The sequence below is a fragment of the Hordeum vulgare genome, chromosome 1H (assembly GCF_904849725.1).
Source record: "Hordeum vulgare subsp. vulgare chromosome 1H, MorexV3_pseudomolecules_assembly, whole genome shotgun sequence".
Lineage (NCBI taxonomy): Eukaryota > Viridiplantae > Streptophyta > Magnoliopsida > Poales > Poaceae > Hordeum > Hordeum vulgare.
The window spans coordinates 306,135,947-306,154,861 of record NC_058518.1 but is presented as its reverse complement, the minus strand read 5'-3'; the positions used below and the strand labels follow the sequence as shown (position 1 = coordinate 306,154,861).

The 18,915-nt window shown below is 44.7% G+C and overlaps 1 protein-coding gene across 2 annotated transcripts; it reads right to left on the bottom strand.

The window, feature by feature from the left end:
• Positions 1-14,039: 14,039 nt before the first annotated feature.
• On the bottom strand, positions 14,040-18,808 carry LOC123432511 (CDT1-like protein a, chloroplastic). Of its 2 annotated transcripts, none has more exons than XM_045115397.1 (8): positions 18,551-18,808; positions 17,044-17,396; positions 16,833-16,952; positions 16,522-16,750; positions 15,519-16,193; positions 14,797-14,974; positions 14,605-14,692; positions 14,040-14,496 (listed from the first exon to the last, which is right to left on the bottom strand). In XM_045115397.1, exons 2-8 carry the CDS (start codon positions 17,379-17,381, stop codon positions 14,439-14,441), a joined length of 1,686 nt encoding a protein of 561 aa, XP_044971332.1. In that variant the 5' UTR covers positions 17,382-17,396; positions 18,551-18,808; the 3' UTR covers positions 14,040-14,438. The 2 variants fall into 2 exon arrangements, with proteins under 2 accessions (XP_044971332.1, XP_044971331.1); XM_045115396.1 differs by having other exon boundaries at positions 17,044-17,409; positions 18,551-18,744.
• Positions 18,809-18,915: the final 107 nt, after the last annotated feature.

Below are 18,915 nucleotides of genomic sequence, written 5' to 3'. Positions count from 1 at the left end.
GTCCTCGCCGATGTAGCGCGGACCGTCGTTGAGACGAAGGTCGCTGAAGAGAACGCTGAGGTTCTCCATAGCAGTGACGACGACGCTAGGAGTGCCTCATCATCGGAATCTTCGTCTGAATCCGCATGGCGGACGGGTACGTCGATCATCATGGGTGTTGCCTCGTCAAAAGCGGGCTCCACGGGCGTGCAAACTGATCTGGACGCGATGCATACGGTGGTGTAGGTGCGGGGCCCCGCCCAGCGCGTAAAGCCAGCCGATGTCGCGATCGGCCCCACGGTGGGCGCCAAATGCCGGTGAATGCTCACAACATATGCCATAGGTAGGCTAAAGTCGGTGAGAACCGAAGGGACAACGGTGGACACTGGGAACGAGGTTGGTACACGCATGGGACGCACGATGTACCCAGGTTCAGGGCTCTCCATAGAGATAATACCCTTAATCCCGCCGGAGTGTTTGATGTGTATGAACAGAGTACAATGTTGCTCCTGGAGCTGTGTTGGGAGGAGGAAGAGGGGAGCAGCCGGCTCGTCTCTACCTCTCTCTCTCTCTGTGGTTGGTGAGTGTGTTGTGTTGTATGACTGGTGAATGATCGGCCCCCTGCATGGAGGTCGACCGGGGGGTTTTATAGACGAACCCGCCGGCCTACAATATGGATAAAGGGTACAAGTGTGGGACCCGGCTGGCAGCCTCGCCGGCTGGCAAGGGGGGCACAAGAGTCTTGTCTTGTCGCTTGAGGGGCCCGCCGGCTGCATGGTCTCGACTGTCCGTGGGACCTGCCGGCTGGCCAATGAGGCTCTCGCGTAAGGTTGATGCCGTGCACGCGCTGTACGTCAAGCGTCACCCCGCGAGGTTCATCATAGGCAGGTAGTACGACCGCCTCCACTGTTCCCCACGCCGAGTGCAGTAATGGAGTGAGAGTGTGACGGTCCGACACTATGCTAGGTGATGGATCAGAGCTGGGGTAGGTCAGTGGCGTTGCCGCCGACGCTCGTTCCTACCGGGCGCCCCGATCCAGTACCTTTGCTCACGCGTAGCTACCTTTAATCATGAGGTCTTATCCTGAACTATGATCTGATGTGACTTGTGCTCTTCGGCCGGCTAGCCTGCTCGGCTAGCCGGCTTATGTGCAGCCGCCTCCTCCCTAGCCCGGCTGGCGGGGCCAGGCCGGCTCGGAAGAGGAGGCCGCCTCGGCTCTAGCCGGCAGGGGTTGCCTGGCCGGCCAGAGGGATGGCCGCCTCGTCATCTAGCCTGTAGGTGCTGCCTAGCCGGCCAGAAGACTTGGGCCTTGGGAATCTGTATACGTTCATGTCCATTGGGCCGGAAATGAAGGAACATGCTTGATGAGCCTACCCCGGGGTTATCCCCCCTACAGTTGTAGACCAGAAGAGGTCATGTGGATATGCTCCATACATTCGGATGCTCAGCAATGCCAAGATTGGCAAGCATGCATATCAACTTGATCAGTTCCACCTACCACTACAGCCTAAATTTGAAGACAATGTAGTTGTGATGGACGATACCCATCCCAGCCCAGCTACTGCTAGAGAGGCGGCAGAGGCACTGTAGGATAATAGAAAGTTTCCCTAAAGTGGATGACCTAAGGTTTATCAATCCGTGGGAGGCATAGGATGAAGATGGTCTCTCTCAAGCAACCCTGCAATCAAATAAAAATGAGTCTCTTGTGTCCCCAACACACCCAATACAATGGTAAATTGTATAGGTGCACTAGTTCGGCGAAGAGATGGTGATACAAGTGTAATATGGATGGTAGATATAGGTTTTTGTAATCTGAAAATATAAAAACAACAAGGTAACAAATAGTAAACAACGAGCAAAATGTTGTATAAATGCTTGGAAACAAGGCCTAGGGTCCATACTTTCACTAGTGCATGTTCTCCCAACAATACTAACATAGTTGAATCATATATAAATCCCTCGCGTGCGACAAAGAGTTCACTCCAAAGTCACAAATAGCTGAGAACAAACGAAGAAATTATTGTAGGATACGAAACCACCTCAAAGTTATCTTTTCCGATCAATCTTATGAGCTATCCCTATAAGTGTCACGAACAGCCCTAGAGTTCGTACTAAAATAACACCTTAAGATACACATCAACCAAAACCCTAATGTCACCTAGATACTCCAATGTCACCACAAGTACCCATGGGCTTGATTATATGATATGCATCACACAATTTCAGATTCATCATGTTTAATCCAACACAAAGAACTTCAAAGAGTGCCCCAAAGTTTCTACTGGAGAGTCAAGAGGACAACATGTGCCAACCCCTATGCATAGAATCCCAAGGTCACAAAACCCGCAAGTTGACCACGAAAACATACATCAAGTGGATCAATAGAACACCCCATTGTCACCACGGATATCCCATCGCAAGACATACATCAAGTGTTCTCAAATCCTTAAAGACTCAATCCGATAAGAAAACTTCAAAGGGAAAACTCAATTCATCACAAGAACATAGAGAGGGGAAAACTCCATATGATTCATCTATATTAATAAAGCTCGCGATACATCAAGATCGTGCCATCTCAAGAACACGAGAGAGACATCAAACACATAGCTACTGGTACATACCCTCAGCCCCGAGGGTGAACTACTCCCACCTCATCATCGAGACCGCCGGAATGATGAAGATGGCCTTCAGTGATGGTTTCCCCCTCCGACAGGGTGCCGGAACGGGCTCCTGATTGGTTTTTCGTGGCTCTGGAGGCTTGCGGCGGCGGAACTCCCGATCTAGGTTCCTTTCTGGGGTTTTTGATATTTATAGGATTTTTTGTCGTCGGTCTCACATCAAGGCGGTGCCCGATGGGCCCACAAGACAAGGGGCGCGCCTTGGCTTTTGGCCAGGTGCTGGACCCCCTCCGGTTGATTCTTTCGCCACTATTTTTTATATTTTCCAAAAATATTCTCCGTAAATTTTTAGCTCATTCCGAGAACTTTTATTTCTGCACAAAAACAACACCACGGTAGTTCTTCTCAAAACAGTGTCAGTCCGGGTTAGTTCTAATCAAATCATATCAAAATCATATAAAATTATTGTAAACATGGCATGAATACTTCATAAATTATAGATACGTTGGAGACGTATCAGGCACCAGTTGCAGAGGCTGGTGGAGATGTTCCAGCTCAACCCCCATAGATCAGAACCAGAGAAGAGCAGATATCTTTCTTGGTCAGCACCATCCAAGGGATGGAGAAGAAAGTTTCAGAGATTTTGCTGAACCAGAAGATTCTAGAGAGGATCATGGAGACAAACTTCCATGACTTGGACGTGAAGGTAATGGAGTTGACCACTACAGTTCAACAACTTTATCATGAAGTTGATTCAGTTAAGATTCCACGCTCTAGTGATGATGATGATGATGATGATGATGATGATGATGAAGAGTCACCCCTTCCCACAACCACTCAGTTCAGGACCCAGAACAGCTCAGCAGCTGTGCCAGTTCTGGAAGCAAGACCATCTTCATCAACTCAAGCTTCAGCTCGTGCTCCAGCACCTCTAGTGTCTACACCTCCATCTCCAGCGACATCTGTAGAAGCCTTCGTCGATGCACTCTTGTCTACTCCAACTTCAACTACCGGAGGAGATCATGCCCAGAGAGACGCTTAGTCCTAGACCTTTGAACTTTTTGGTACTTGTTGCCAAAGGGGGAGAAGTGTATAGGTCAAATAGGGCTTCGAGAGAGAGAGCTTTTGCACTTTATTTGCTCTCGTTTGGTTTTTCAAAAAATTTGGTCTTTTGGATGACTTTATCCGTTTGGAGATGTGTTTGATCATACGCTTTGATTGTTTGATGCTACCACGTTATTACCGTTGAGCTATCTACATGATGATCATTCACTTACTTGTTTGGTGCTATGTGCATTACTATTCATTCATATCTTTTATGCGCACCACCAAGTTGTATGTGACATGGAAGAGTAATTCATGATCCTAATCGATTGTGCATTTGCATTCAAACACAAATAATAAATAATGCAGAAATTTAGGGGGAGCTCTTGCTTTTCACATACTTCTCAAAACGTCGATGTTAGTCATTGATTATATCTGTTGTCAAATCTTTTATCAATATGTTGTCATCAATTACCAAAAAGGGGGAGATTGAAAGCACAATTTCTCCCTAAGGAGGTTTTGATAATTGATCACAACATATGCATCATTGGACTAATGAATTTATTCAAGTATATTTCAGAAAATTTCAAAGAGGCTTTGGCTATAGGATTGTGTGGAGATTCCCCTTTGATGCAAGGAAGGAATAGGATTGGATCAAGCTTCAAGCAAGAAGACGCTACATTTTATATTTGTGAGAAATCACTTTGAGTCCATAGGAAAGTCAATACTATTAAAAGGGGGTGAGGTATTATGATGAATTGGTTGCTCAAGTGCTTAGATATAGACACCAAAAATACTCAACCATCCTCCCACAAAATATCTGTGGCCAAACCCAAACCAGCAAAATTGGTGCCACCAAGAATTTCCATTCGGCCCTACTGAATTTACACTTGACAAAACCTATGCCAAACCCTACCATCTCGGTACAACCAACATTCCTATCGGTGCCACCGAGATTGAGTGACCAACTTTCTGTTGAGAAGATTTCAAGTTTAGGAATTTTCGAGTTTGAAATCGGTCTCAACGAGATTTGGAAACTGGTCTTGGTCATCGTATCGGTACCACTGAGATTCATATATCAGTCTCGCCAAGAATTCAAAAGTTGCCACATTTAGTGCAACTCGGCACCATCGAGATTCATTTTGGTGTCACCGAGTTGGGCAATAATGTTGTAATGGTTGGATTTTGGGGGATGCCTATATATACCCCTCCACCTACCTCTCATTCGCACAGGAAACACTCAGGACACACTTACATTTGCGAGATCCATTTTTCTAAGAGAGCCACCTACTCATGTGTTGAGATCAAGGGATTCGAATCCATCCATTTGAAACTTGATATCTAGCCTCCCCAAGTTGCTTTCCACAAAATCAATCTCTCCTACCCATACCAAATCTATGAGAGAGTGATTGAGTGTTGAGGAGACTATCTTTCGAACCACAAGAGCAAGGAGTTCATTGTTCTACCGCATCTATTACCTTTTGGAGGGTTGTGCCTACTAGATTGGTTAGGTGTCGCTTGGGAGCCTCCTACTTCATGTTGTGGAGTTGAACCAAGAAGTTTGTAAGGGCAAGGAGATCGCCTACTTCGTGAAGATCTACTGTCAGTGAGGCTAGTCCTGTGTGGACGGAAACCATGGTGGAATAGACAAGCCCGCTTCATCGTGGACCCTTGTGGGTGGAGCCCTCCGTGGACTCTTGCATCCATTACCCTCCATGGGTTGTAGTCTCCACTAACATTGACGTACGATAGCGCCACCTATCGGAACCATGCCAAAAATCGTCGTGTCAACTTTTGCGTTTAATCTCCCTACCTTATCCTCTACTTTACATTTGCATGTCTTACTTTCAGCTGCTACACTCTTAGATATGGATGTGTAGGGTGTACTTGAATAGTCATAATTGTTAAAAGTGGCCCACACTTAAAATTTGGAAAAGGCTAAGTTTTTATCTTGTCAAGTAGTCTAATGATGAGGACTTCAATACCATTGTTACACCCACAGCCCCAACTGCTATACATACTGGACCAGTTACTAGAGCTCGTGCACGCCAATTGAATTACCAGGTACTTTCGTTTCTTGGAAATCCTTCTAATGTTCATGAACATATGATGTTGCGTGAGTTAGATACTTTTGTTGTACTTCTGAATGGAGGACCTAGCATGGACAAGAAGGATATCCATTGGAGCGAGATCAAGCATGAAGAAGAAGGTGCACGCGCGGGAAAGAACAGTGGAGCTTCCACTGGTGATTTTCACACTTTTAAGCCACCATAAGGAGAGCATGAAGGCTTGGACGAAATATTCAAGACGTCGCTTTATAAATTTCGTCCAGAGGCTATTATAGGTGTTGCACCACCTTATTTTGGACCAGGCCCATGTAATTTCGAAATACCATATTATAGGTTGTTTTTAGAGTCCGTACATGTGGGGAAACCGAGTTTAGGGTCGTTTTCGAACCCCTCCTCCAAGGGTCACGAAAATCCCTCTCTATTCCCTCATATATACAGCCCTTAGGGCACCATTTAGACTTGGGTTTTGTTTATATTACAAGTTCTCCATAGCTGCAACTTCGCGTTCTTCGTTTGTGTTCCACAACCAGACAAAGGCGTCACAGAACCCACCTTCATCAATAAAGCTTTCCTCTTATATTCGCAATATCCAGATTGCAATCTTAGTTTCTTGCTTATTCTTCGTTTGCGTGCAGGAAACAGACCCTCGTGGTCAGGTTGATCGTGCTCCGGCGTAGTCAATAACCTCTCGGAGTTGGCTTAGCGATGGCTAAGGCGCGACGTCCTCACACGTTCGTAGTCCGATCGTCAAAGTCTACTCCACCAAAAATGATAACCACCATCTCATCGAAAGACACGGACAACTTTGCCTCTATCATCTAATAACCCCCCTCTAGATATACTTTCGATCCTACAGTAAAGTGCATGAGGAAGCTCCATGGTGATGGACTTCTGGAATCACTCGATTTGAATCGCTTGATACATGCGAACCATGCCTTATGGGCAAGATGACTAAAACTCTGTTTTCTCGTGCAATGGAGCAGGCAAGTGACTTCTTGGAAATCATACATACTAATGTGTGCAGTCCGATGAGTGTTGAGGCGCGCGGTGGATACCGTTATTTTCTTACTTTCACTGATGATTTAAGTATATATGGGTATATTTACTTGATGAAACACAAGTCTGAAACGTTTGAAAAGTTCAAGCAATTTCAGAGTGAAGTAGAGAATCATCGTAACAAGAAGATCAAATTTCTACGATCTTATCATGGTGGTGAATGTCCGACTTATGAGTTTGGCATGCATTTGAGACAGTGTGGAATTGTTTCACAACTTACGCCACCTGGAACACCACAGCGTAATGGTGTGTCTGAGCGTCGTGGTCGTACTCTATTAGATATGGTGAGATCTATGATGACTCTCACTGATCTGCCACTATCATTTTGGGTTATGCATTGGAGACAATTGCATTCACTTTAAATAGGGCACCATCAAAATCCGTTGAGATGACACCGTATGAATTATGGTTTGGCAAGAAACCTAAGCTATCATTTCTTAAAGTTTGGGGTTTCTACAGTTATGTGAAAAGACTTCAACCTGATAAGCTCGGACCCAAAGAGGACAATACGTCTTCATAGGATACCAGAGGACAATACGTCTTCATAGGATACCCTAATAAAACAGTTGGGTATACCTTCTATCTAAGATCCGAGGGTAAAGTGTTTGTTGCTAAAAACGGATCCTTTCTCGAGAAAGAGTTTCCCTCAAAAGAATTGAATGGGAGGAAAGTAGAACTTGATGAGGTTATTGAACCTTCACTTCAGTTGGATGGTAGCACGACGCAGAAAGATGTTTCTACGGCACCTACACCAAATGAAGATGAAGTTAATGATGATGATCATGATAGTTCGGATCAAGTTGTTGTCGAACCTCATAAGTCAACAAGGAATCGTACCACCCGTGAGTGGTACGACAATCATGTCTTGGAGGTCATGTTGTTAGACAACAGTGAAGCTACGAGCTATGAAGAAACGATGGTGGGACCGGATTCCAACAAATAGCTTGAAGCCATGAAATCCGAGATAGGATCCATGCATGAGAACAAACTATGGACTTTGAAGGACTTACCATTTGATTGTAAGGCCATACAAAATAAATGGATCTTTAAAAAAAGACGGATGCGGACGGTAATGTCACCGTCTATAAAGCTCGACTTGTTGCAAAAGGGTTTTTACAAGTTCAAGGAGTTGACTATGATGAGACTTTCTCTCCCGTAGCGATGCTTAAGTCTGTCAGGATTATGTTAGCAATAGCTGCATTTTTCGATTATGAAATTTGGCAGATGGATGTCGAAACAACATTCCTTAATGGTTTCCTTAAGGAAGAGTTGTATATGATTCAACCAGAAAGTTTTGTCGATCCTAAAAATGCCGACAAAGTGTGCAAGCTCCAGCGATCCATTTATGGACTAGTGCAAGCATCTCGGAGTTGGAATCATCGCTTTGATGAGGTGATCAAAGCGTTTTTGTTTATACAAGTTTATGGAGAAGCTTGTATTTACAAGAAAGTGGGTGGGATCTCTATAGCGTTTCTAATATTATATGTGGATGACATATTGATGATTGGAAACAATATAAAACTTTTAGAAAGCATGAAGATATATTTGAACAAGAGTTAAGACCATGGAGAAGCTGCTTACATATTAGGCATCAAGATCTATAGAGATAGACCGAGACGCTTGATAGGACTTTCACAAAGCACATACCTTGATAAGGTTTTGAAGAAGTCCAAAATGGATCAGTCCAAGAAGGGGTTCTTGCCTGTCTTGCAAGGTGTGAAGTTGAGTAAGACTCAATGCCTGGCAACTACAAAGGATGGAGAAAAGATGAGTGGAATCCCCTATGCTTTAGCCATAGGCTCTATAATGTATGTGATGATGTGCACAAGACCATATGTCAGCCTTGCCATAAGTATGGGTGGAAGGTTTCAAAGTGATCCAAGAGTGGAACAATGGAAAGCAGTCAAGAATATCCATAAGTACCTGAAAAGGACTAAGGAGATGTTTCTCGTTTATGGAGGTGATCAAGGGCTTGTCGTAAAGGGTTACGTCGATGCAAGCTTTGACACAGATCCGGATGACTCTAAGTCTCAAACCAGATACGTACTATTCTGAATGGTGGAGCGGTAGACTGGTGCAATTCCAAGCAAAGCATGATAGCAGATTCTACATGTGAAGCGGGGTACATAGCTACTTCGAAGCAGCGAAGGAAGGTGTTCTGATGAAGGAGTTCATGATGGATCTTGGAGTTGTGCCTAGTGCACTGAACCCAATGACCCTCTTCTATGAGAACACTGGCACCATTGCTCTAGCCAAGCAGCCCACGTTTCACAAATGGACCACACACATAAAGCGTTGTTTCAATTCCATCCACGATTACATCAAGGAGGAGGACATAAATATTTGCAAAGTGCATGCGGAACTGAATGCTGCAGACCCGTTGACTAAACCTCTTCCACGGGCAAGACATGACCAGCACTAGAACTCTATGGGTGTTAGATTCATTACAATGTAAATCACATTCTGATGTGAGCTAGATTATTGACTAGTGCAAGTGGGAGACTGTTAGAAATATGCCCTATAGGAAATAATAAAGTGGTTGTTATTATATTTCCTTGTTCATGATAATCGTTTATTATCCATGCTAGAATTGTATTGATCGGAAACTCAGATACATGTGTGGATACATAGACAAACACTATGTCCCTGGTGAACTTCTAGTAGGCTAGCTCGTTGATGAAAGATGGTCAAGGTTTCCTGACCATAGACATGAGTTGTCATTTGATAACGGGATCATATCATTAGGAGAATGATGTGATGGACAAGACCCAACTATAAGCAAAGCATTTGATCGTGTCAGTTTATTGCTACTGCTTTATCCATGTCAAGTATCTGTTCCTACGACCATGAGATCATGCAACTCACTAACACCAGAGGAATGCCTTGTGTGCATCAAACGTCACAACCTAACTGGGTGACTATAAATGTGCTCTATAGGTATCTCCGAGGGTGTCTATTGAGTTGGCATGGTTCGAGACTGGGATTTGTCACTCCGTATGACGGAGAGGTATCTCTAGGCCCACTCAGTAATACGACATCACAAGAAGCTTGCAAGCAATGTGACAAAGAGTTAGTCACGGGATCTTGTATTATGGAATGAGTAAAGAGACTTGCCCGTAACGAGATTGGACCAGGTATGGAGATACCGACGATCGAATCTCGGGCAAGTAACATACCGATGGACAAAGGGAACTGCATACGGGATTGATTGAATCCTTGACATCGTGGTTCGACGGATAAAGATCTTCGTAGAATATGTAGGAGCCAATATGGGCATCCAGGTCCCGCTATTGGTTATTGACCGGAGAGTGTCTTGGTCATGTCTGCATAGTTCTCGAACCCGCAGGGTCTGCACACTTAATGTTCGGTGATGATTTGTATTGTTGAGTTATGTATGTTGGTGACCAAAGGTTGTTCGGAGTCCCGGATGAGATCCAGGACGTCACGAGGAGCTCTGAAATGGTCCAGAGGTAAAGATTGATATATGGGAAGTTGGTATTTGAAAGTGCGTTATATCGACTAGAGGGGGTGAATAGGAGATTTTTAGAATTTCATCGTTGAGGAAATTCCTCACTGATGAATAACTTGCAGCGGAAACAACAAAGGATCAGGGGTACAAAGTATCACTACAATAGTTTTCTAGATGAGGAATATGAAAAACAGTTTGCACAGTATGCAGGCACTGAGTAAGCAGGTGAGGATTAACTCACGTGAAGAATTTGAGGTTGAGAAAATTAAGAGAAAGTCTTCAACAAATTCTTCAAACAGAGACAATGATAATCTTCAACATACAATATTGAGGAATTGAAAGAGTTGAAGAAATAGAACCCGTATCACAGTGAAGACAGTGGTTGATGACCCAGTTCCAACTGTTGTGACAGTTGTACGTCTGGTTTGGAGCGGCTTGGTATTGAAACCAAAATACACACAATCCCAGGACACACAGTCCCTACCGTATTCTCCTTAAGCTAAGGACACACAGTCCTCGTCCAACACTCGTGGTAAGTCTTCAGGGCAGACTTCCAAACCCTCACAAACTTGGTCACCCAGCGATCCACAATTGACTGCTGGATTGCTCTAGACCATGACGCCTAACCGTCTCGAGGATGCACAGTCCTCAAAGGTAAAAGGCTTCGGTTCCACACAGGAACAAATTCTTCAATGATGCTCAATCACTTGGTTTTTGGTTTGTGGTTTGGTGTTTGGGGTATTTCCTCACTAATGATTTACTCTCGAAGACTCTGAGGAATTTGGGTTGCTCTAAATGACAAGTGTCAGTTTCTCGCGGAGCAGCCAACCAACTAATGGTTGGGGGGCTATTTATAGCCTGGGAGCATCCCGACATGATTTGAAATAAATGCCCTTAAATATTATGACCGTTGGTGTGGATAAGATCGGTGATGTGGCGCGAATTGCGGCAACGGTCGGGACCCTCAACTGTGAGAGTCCTCATGTCTCTCATATTCCTCACGTGAGGCTTTTGTAGGATTAGGCTTGGGTTGAGCATCACGAGGAGATTCATTCTGTAGTGTTACCTCGGCCCCCTTTAACAGTACGGTGTTCCTATGACTCAAGAATGAAGAAAATGAAACAGAAAGAATAAATCTTCACGCTTCAAAGTCTTCGGATCATTTTTCTTCAGGACACACCGAATTTCTCATCTTCAATATCTTCATGAGGAATATCAATTTCATCGCAATTTCTTCGCGATCAAAGTCTTCAGCAGAAGTCCAATTTCTTTAGCCGAAGATATACATTTTTAGGGGTCGATATTCATCGTATAACTCAAACTCCTCAGCGACTTATAGATCCTGTGTACACTCATGAACACATTAGATACTTAAACCTATAAGTCTTCAAACCACCAAAATCACTAAGGGAACTAGATGCACTTACAGTATTCGAGTTCCATACAAGTTTCGTGACTTACCGGTTTTGTGATGGGAATGTCGGAAGTGTTCCGGGGGTCCACCGGGAGGGTCCCCTGCCCCAGAGGGCCCCATGGGCTGTGAGAGGGGGCGCACCAGCCCCTGGTGGGCTAGACACCCCTCCCACCTAGGCCCATGCAGCAGGATGTGGAGGGCTAAGCCCAAAAGGGGCCGGCCACCCTTTGCCTTGGGTGGCAAGGCACCCCAAGGGTCATCGCCCCTCCTCTTGGCCGCCGCCCCTCCTAGGGAGGGGAACCCTAGGGCCGCTAGCCCCCTCCTCTCTTCATATATATATATATATATGTGAGGGGAGGGAGGGTTGTGGCACCACAAGCCACGGTGCAGCCTCTCCCTCTCCCTCCATATCAGTTTCTCCTCTAGTTCGTGACTGCAGCGCTTGGCGAAACCCTGCCGGTACAGCTCCACCACCGCCGCCACCACGCCGTCGTGCTACCGGAGAACTCATCTACCTCTCCGTCCTTGCTTGCTGGATCAAGGAGGCGGAGACACCATCAAGTTGTATGTGTGCAGAATGCGGAGGTGCCGTCCGTTCGGCGCCAGATCGTGATTGGATCATGGGACCGATCGGATTGGATCACGAAGACGTTCGACTACATCAACCGCGTTTCTTAATGCTTCCCTCTTAGCGATCTACAAGGGTATGTGGATCCACTCTTCTTCTCATAGCTTGTTGATCTCCGTAGATGTATCTTGGGTGTTCGTAGGAAAAAAAATTTGTTTCCCATGCAATGTTCCCAACACTTCAAAGCTAAGAAGCTGGTTGTAGAGCTCGACGACGGAGACGGGCTCGACACGAGCGGATAGAGACAAGACCTTCGAGTTATACTCGATGTCATGGCCCTTCAGCACAAAGGAGACGACCTCCTCATCAGAAAGAGGAGACCCGGTGCAGGCGATCTCATCCATCAAGGTCTTGATCTTGGCGAGATACTCATGCATCCCCATGTTGCCCTTCTGGAGGTTTGCAAGGGCGGTGCGAGTGTTTACGAGCTGCGATTGTGTTTACGCAGCGAAGAAGGCGTGGATGGCGCTCCACACCTCGGCCGATGTATGGAGAGTTACGACATGTGTAAGAACCTCATGTTAAAGAGATCCCATAAGGTATCCTTGTACTTGTTGTTGTTGGGCATACCAGATTGTCCGAGCATAGTTCAGGACCTGCTCTTCCTTCCCATCCTTTATGATGGTGATGGTGGCAGGGGGCGCCGGGGTTGCGGCGTCGAGATAATGTTCCATCTGCGCCCCTTTGATTTGAGGCAACACAATGGCCTTCCAGAGAAGGAAGTTTGTCCTTGTCAGCTTCTTTGACATAGGTGGCCCGAGGGAGCTAGCGACAATGCTCGAGGAGGAAGACGATGAGTATGTGGAGCTGGAGAATTGGGTGGTCAGGGAACTCATGGTGGATGTGGCGAGGGTAGAGGGAGTGAAGGCAATGGTGGAAGCGGCGGTGTCGGTCATGGTTCTGGTTTCTCTCAACGATGGCTAGACCGATTTCCTCTCGAGGCTTTGAAAAGCTTTCTCTCGATTAGCTAGATGCGTGAGGATAAGTTCTGATGACCATGTAAAGATTGGAGAAACGTTGAACCTTTTGGTCTCGGGCCGTGGCATATATTGAGAGGTTAACATGGATTACAAGTATAGGAGTATCGCTAGGATTCCTTCAAAGATCGTACACGAGAGGGAAAGCGGTTTACAAGAGAGGGAGAGTCGGATAGAAGAACAGATAGAGTTTAAAAGGAATACAATAACTCTATTAATCTATCTTAACATTACGGACTGTCGTGTATGATCTTATCAAGTTGGTGTTCCGTATCAAGATCACTAGAAAATGGCAACTCCGTTTACGCCAAGGTGGTGGACGAGTGCGAGCGCGACTCCGTGCATGACTGTGACGATGATCACAACTATGAGCCGCTATGCGCCAACAACATAGTCGACGCCTCTCCAGCGGTGTGGGACGCGTTGTGGCTCGACCAGAACGTCGACATGGAGGGCATCACCTGATCTGACGAGTGAACACCTTAGTTTTCTAAACAATGGTGACAACAGGTTGCAGCCTGCTGGTACCACTTTGTCAGTGGAGTGTCATGCATATAGTGTTTTCATTGTCAGAGAGAAGCCCGGTTAAACAGGTACCATAGGGAGGTCAGATTATGTACTATGATTGCGTGATTTTATAAAATAAACAGCGCAGCCTATGGTTTAGCACCATGAGTTCTTGTGTGTGATCTTCAAGCAGTGTGATGCATAAAGAATTTGGAAACACTAAACATTCGAGACGCTTGAGAAAGCTATACACTCATTTTCAAGGGCAGCTGAACAAGTACAGCAAACACATCATTCACATTTGTAGGAGTAACTTAAAGTGTTCACAGACATTGCCAGTTAACACCATAGAAAACATTTAGTCGAATTTCTCTTGCACGGTTGCATCTAAGTTACAGCATTCAGCAAATGGTAAGAAAGAAGAGTTCAATGCTACATGATGCAAATTCAACTCACGTTACAACTCAGTTCAATTCCAGCATTAAGCATAAAATCAACAAATGGAGCAGCTAAATCAGGGGCCAGGCAAAAGCATGAAGAATTTATCCGCGCTTGTTGATGCTTAGTATTTCAGTAAAGCACTAGATGTGCAATCCAGATGATTCCACGCTGGTCAAATCCCGAGAAATCAGTACATACAGCTTTAGGTTCTTCGGCTTTGCACAGATTGTCTCATCTCAAATGACTTCTGTGAGTCTTTCCCGAACTGACTTCTGATCTGATATTTGCTTGAAGCTGCCATGGGTACAAAACGGTGTCAATACCTCATGCCTTTCCTACAATATTTATAGCTACAGAACACGTAAAATTATGCTAATAAACAAAACATCAGACGGGACTTGCCTGTAAAGAATTTCTCCACCACGTAGCTCCTTAGATATCCAATCAGGAGACAGATCCTCTAAGATATGCAACTGCTCTTCTATCTCTCCTGTTAGGTGACAGGCCAGATATGGGAAAGAGAAAGGACAATAAGTACAAACTTTGAGAAAGATTAAGTACAGAAAGGTTGGAACAGATAGATCAACTATGTACCTGTCTCTTCTATCTCCAAGTTATTAGCAAGAATATTGTGAAAGAGTTCCTGTTTAGTGATTAGTGAATTCTTGGTAGATCCAGAGATACCACAGACTACGTCGAATGTGACACGTAAAGAATCTAGCTTTTCCTGGGAATTCGTTGAGGATACTTGAACGGTTTTGTTATCATTTTCCTGCAAGTAATGTGCTAAAAATCACTACAGTGAAACATAGAAAATGAAGACAATAATCAACAATGACTAGACAAGTATGTTCTTTCTTATACAGTACATTTTTACCCTGCAGCAAAACCAAGAATTTGTCCTAACAAACCATCAGTGTCCCTCAGCTCAGGTTATGATGTCACAAGATAATTGGCATTTTACTGTACTCTAATGCTGCCTAATTTCAAAGCATAAATTATTAAAGCAAATGAATATAACTTTTGGCATCACTTCAACAACAAAAAAAGTCACTGCAGAATTATTTAGTACACTGCCAACCTTCTTAGTCGCTAAGAGGTCTATTCGATGCAACTTATACAACAATCATGCTTATGAGAACAAAATGACATATATGATGCATTGCACAGTCAAAATTTTAAATGAATGAGAATGCAGCAAACATATCTGCTATGTAGTTATGCAATTCCTGATGGCATTTAAGAAATTCATCTTCCAGTGTGCATTAACCCATATGCAAAAATACATATCCAAGCATAAGAATCAAGTCACATACCAACAATAGGTCAGTAAAAGTAACTGTTTCTTCTGGGAAAAGGCATTTTCCAGTTGTAACCTCAGGTTCTGTGATAGAGGACACCCCATCCTTGTCAAGTTTTGATGTGTCAGCATCAGTGGCAGAAGGGCTTTCATTAAACTTTGATGGTGAGAACATTATTAGTGATCTGCGAGCTGAATTGTTAGATCGTGCTTCAGAGCCATGTCTACTTGAGGTTTCATGTTTCGCAACTGGAGTGGGCAATGGCCTTTTTGGTGTCTGCATTGCCGGCGTTTCGGCCATCGAAGGTGAATTTGAGATGCCTTGCTTTGGTGTACTGTTTTCACAGAAAGAGATCGAATGGCGGTTTGGAGTATCAGAAATATTGGTATTGAGTGGAACCGAGACATGCTTGTTAGAGCTTCTATCTGGACCTCCTGTATCATCAGCACCCAGGGAGGTCACTTCTACTGGATCAGAAAGTAGTCGAGTCTTCTCAGTAACTTTAGCAATACTCTTCTGGGACATGAGTTTTTGAAAAGATTGTGGGAAGTGAGAAGCATTTGAAAATCCATTTTCAGAGGAAAATTCAAGAACTCCATCAACAGAGTTGTCATTATGCAGTGCATCAAGATATAGCTCCTCCCTTGAATTAAAGGGTTCTGGTAATGTGGCCTCAGGAACATCTATACCCTGCATACATAAAAAATCCAACAAGAATGCTAAGATAATTATCATGACCATAAAAAAAGGGTTATTAGAGATGGAAAATAAGGAACTAGAGTTGAGAGGCATGGGGGGTGGGTGCTCCAACATGACATGTCATACAGCGAAAACTATTAAAGATGGAAAATAAGGAACTGTGTTCAGAGGTGCTTCAAGCAAGTTACAGGACATGTCATACAGCGAAACTATTAAAGATGGAAAATAAGGAACTGTGTTCAGAGGTGCTCCAAGCAAGTTACAGGACATGTCATACAGAAAAACAAAGGAAAACTAGCAGTTGAACTAAGTTTAGTACCTTATGATGAGATCCCAAGAAGCACAAAAGCTTTGAGCGAAAAGCCTCACAAATTGCCATCGCTGGAGACTCTTGAGGATTATTACATTCCACAACGTCGTTTAGAAGTGTAATTTCCATGTCAGCATACATGCATAGGCTTTTCTGATCATGCAAGAGTATCCTATTTATCTGGATTGCTTCTGGGAATAAATGCTTCATCTGGGCCAAATGAGAGTACAAGAACTTTCTGCAATGAATGAAAATCGTCATCAGACTCCAATATATGGATAATGATTTTACAGACATACATTTGTCATTGTCATTAATACCTCTTCGTTAGTACTTCCACCTGGGTTGCAATGTTCGTAAATGTAGGCATCTTCTTCCTCAGGCACAGCAACCTTATAGAACTCTCCATCCGGTTGAAAAGATTAAGCAAATTCTTGTGCCTGACATTGTTAGAAGAAAGAACGATGGACAATCAAGGCTAGGCAGCAAAAGGATACATGATACATGAGATGAAAAATGAAAAATGCTCACTTCTCAAGAAGTTCATTTGAAGCTGGAGATTGGCTGCCATCAGGCAAAGCAATGTCATTATCATCTTCATCGTCTGTTTCATCCTCATTTCCCAACAGCTTCTCAGCTAATCTGTCCTTGTACCTCTCCGAAAGTAAATTAGTTGCCAATGAGCTGACAACAATCTCCTCCCTTCCAGACTCAAGCTTCTCCAGAGTTGGTGATTCAATTTTGCTCCCAGAATCTTCCATATCAGGTTTCATCTTCTGAATGGTTGCAGGGCTAGTTGGATTACTATCATTAGGCATTTGATTAAGTCCTTTCTCAAGGTCAACTTGAACACTTTTCCCCTCAACCATTCTCAGCTCCAAGCACTACAATAATAAGCTAATCATGTGTCAGACATCTTTCTTACAGTAATGTGTTCGAAATCAAATAGGGCACAAATGGGGCTTGCATACAAGTACATCGGTAAGCTGCAGGCAAAAAGTACAGCCTGGCACTAAGAAAGCATAGCAAAATAGCCATATCAACCTCTTTAGTCATAGTATCTCCCAGGTTTACTAAATACTGGTCACATACCAATCTAGTCCTCATGGCTCCAAAACAAACCATCTTTTACAATCAAAAATACAGAATTGCAGATGCAAAGTCTCTGCTTGTGTAAATATATCTGAAATGTAAACTACCACCAAATTATGCTAGCCCCAACTGCAGCAAGGATGGGAGAGGAGGGACTTGGGGTTTGGTATAAGTTCTAACAGAAACTTCAGTTTTTTTTAATGAGCTTGGGTTTGGTTTTGCTGTCAGCTTAACAGGGAACTCTGAAGAAGAGAGGATATGAAAGAAGAGAGATGAGACTATGGAGTGACAGAGAACAGAGGCGGCGGCTGCGGAAAGAAATAAAAGGAGGGGAACCCTAAACTTCCCCTTCTGTGGTCTGTGGGGTGAGCCAAACCTTGCACGCATTTTGGCAAGTAGTTCTAGCCTGAGAGGTTCCAAACTCGTGGTTAACACCCACCAAATATGATAATTGCAGGTAGAAGTTCTATTGGTGCCAAATTTGGGGATGGTTTACGAAGTTAACCACAGGACAGAAAATCTGTGCATATCCACTACGAAATATCAGAGAAATACATCACCAGACGAACGACCAGAGCTGAATCAAGAGAAAATAATAATATCAACAACTACCTGTCGCTCCCCCAAAGTAAGATTCAAAAGTTAGACAGGGAAAATTAGCATAGCATTCCAATTTTAAAAGGAATCTGACAAATACCACAAACCCTAGGCGCTTCTCCACGGCTCGTCACAGCATAGCCTGACCAGTGGCCGGACGAATCACCCGCGCGACTCCGGCCACCACAAGGCATGGGCGCTCGGATGCAAAACACACCACCCCGCAGAACGCGAGAAACAGAAACGACGGGACACACGGAATCGACGAGACGAAGCACACATCGATAGTGGCGGCACCAAATCGGCATGTGCGAGACCAAGGAGAGGGTGTAGATCTAGAGAAACGTACCGGCGAACCGAGGTCCGGAAGCCCGTGCGGTCTCGGATCTGGCGAGGTACGGCAATTCGGGCGGGCTAGCTCGCCGTGGGAGCGGCCGGCGGCGGCGGGAGTTCGTCGTTTGGGGGTGGGAAATTGGAGAAGAGAAGGGGGAGGCGGCCGAAAGAGACCAAATGCCACGGTGCGGTTCAAAATGACCCGAGCCCAACGGTTACATTTCTGGCCTTCTTATACGCCAGAACGGACGCCTCTTTTGGGCCGGTCGGCAACTAGGTCCAAGGACTTCCCCGCAACTGGGCCGGCACACCTCGACCCACGCCTGGTTCTTCCCCACGAATCTGGCCGGCTCCTGCTTCATGGAGCAGAGCAGAGCGGCG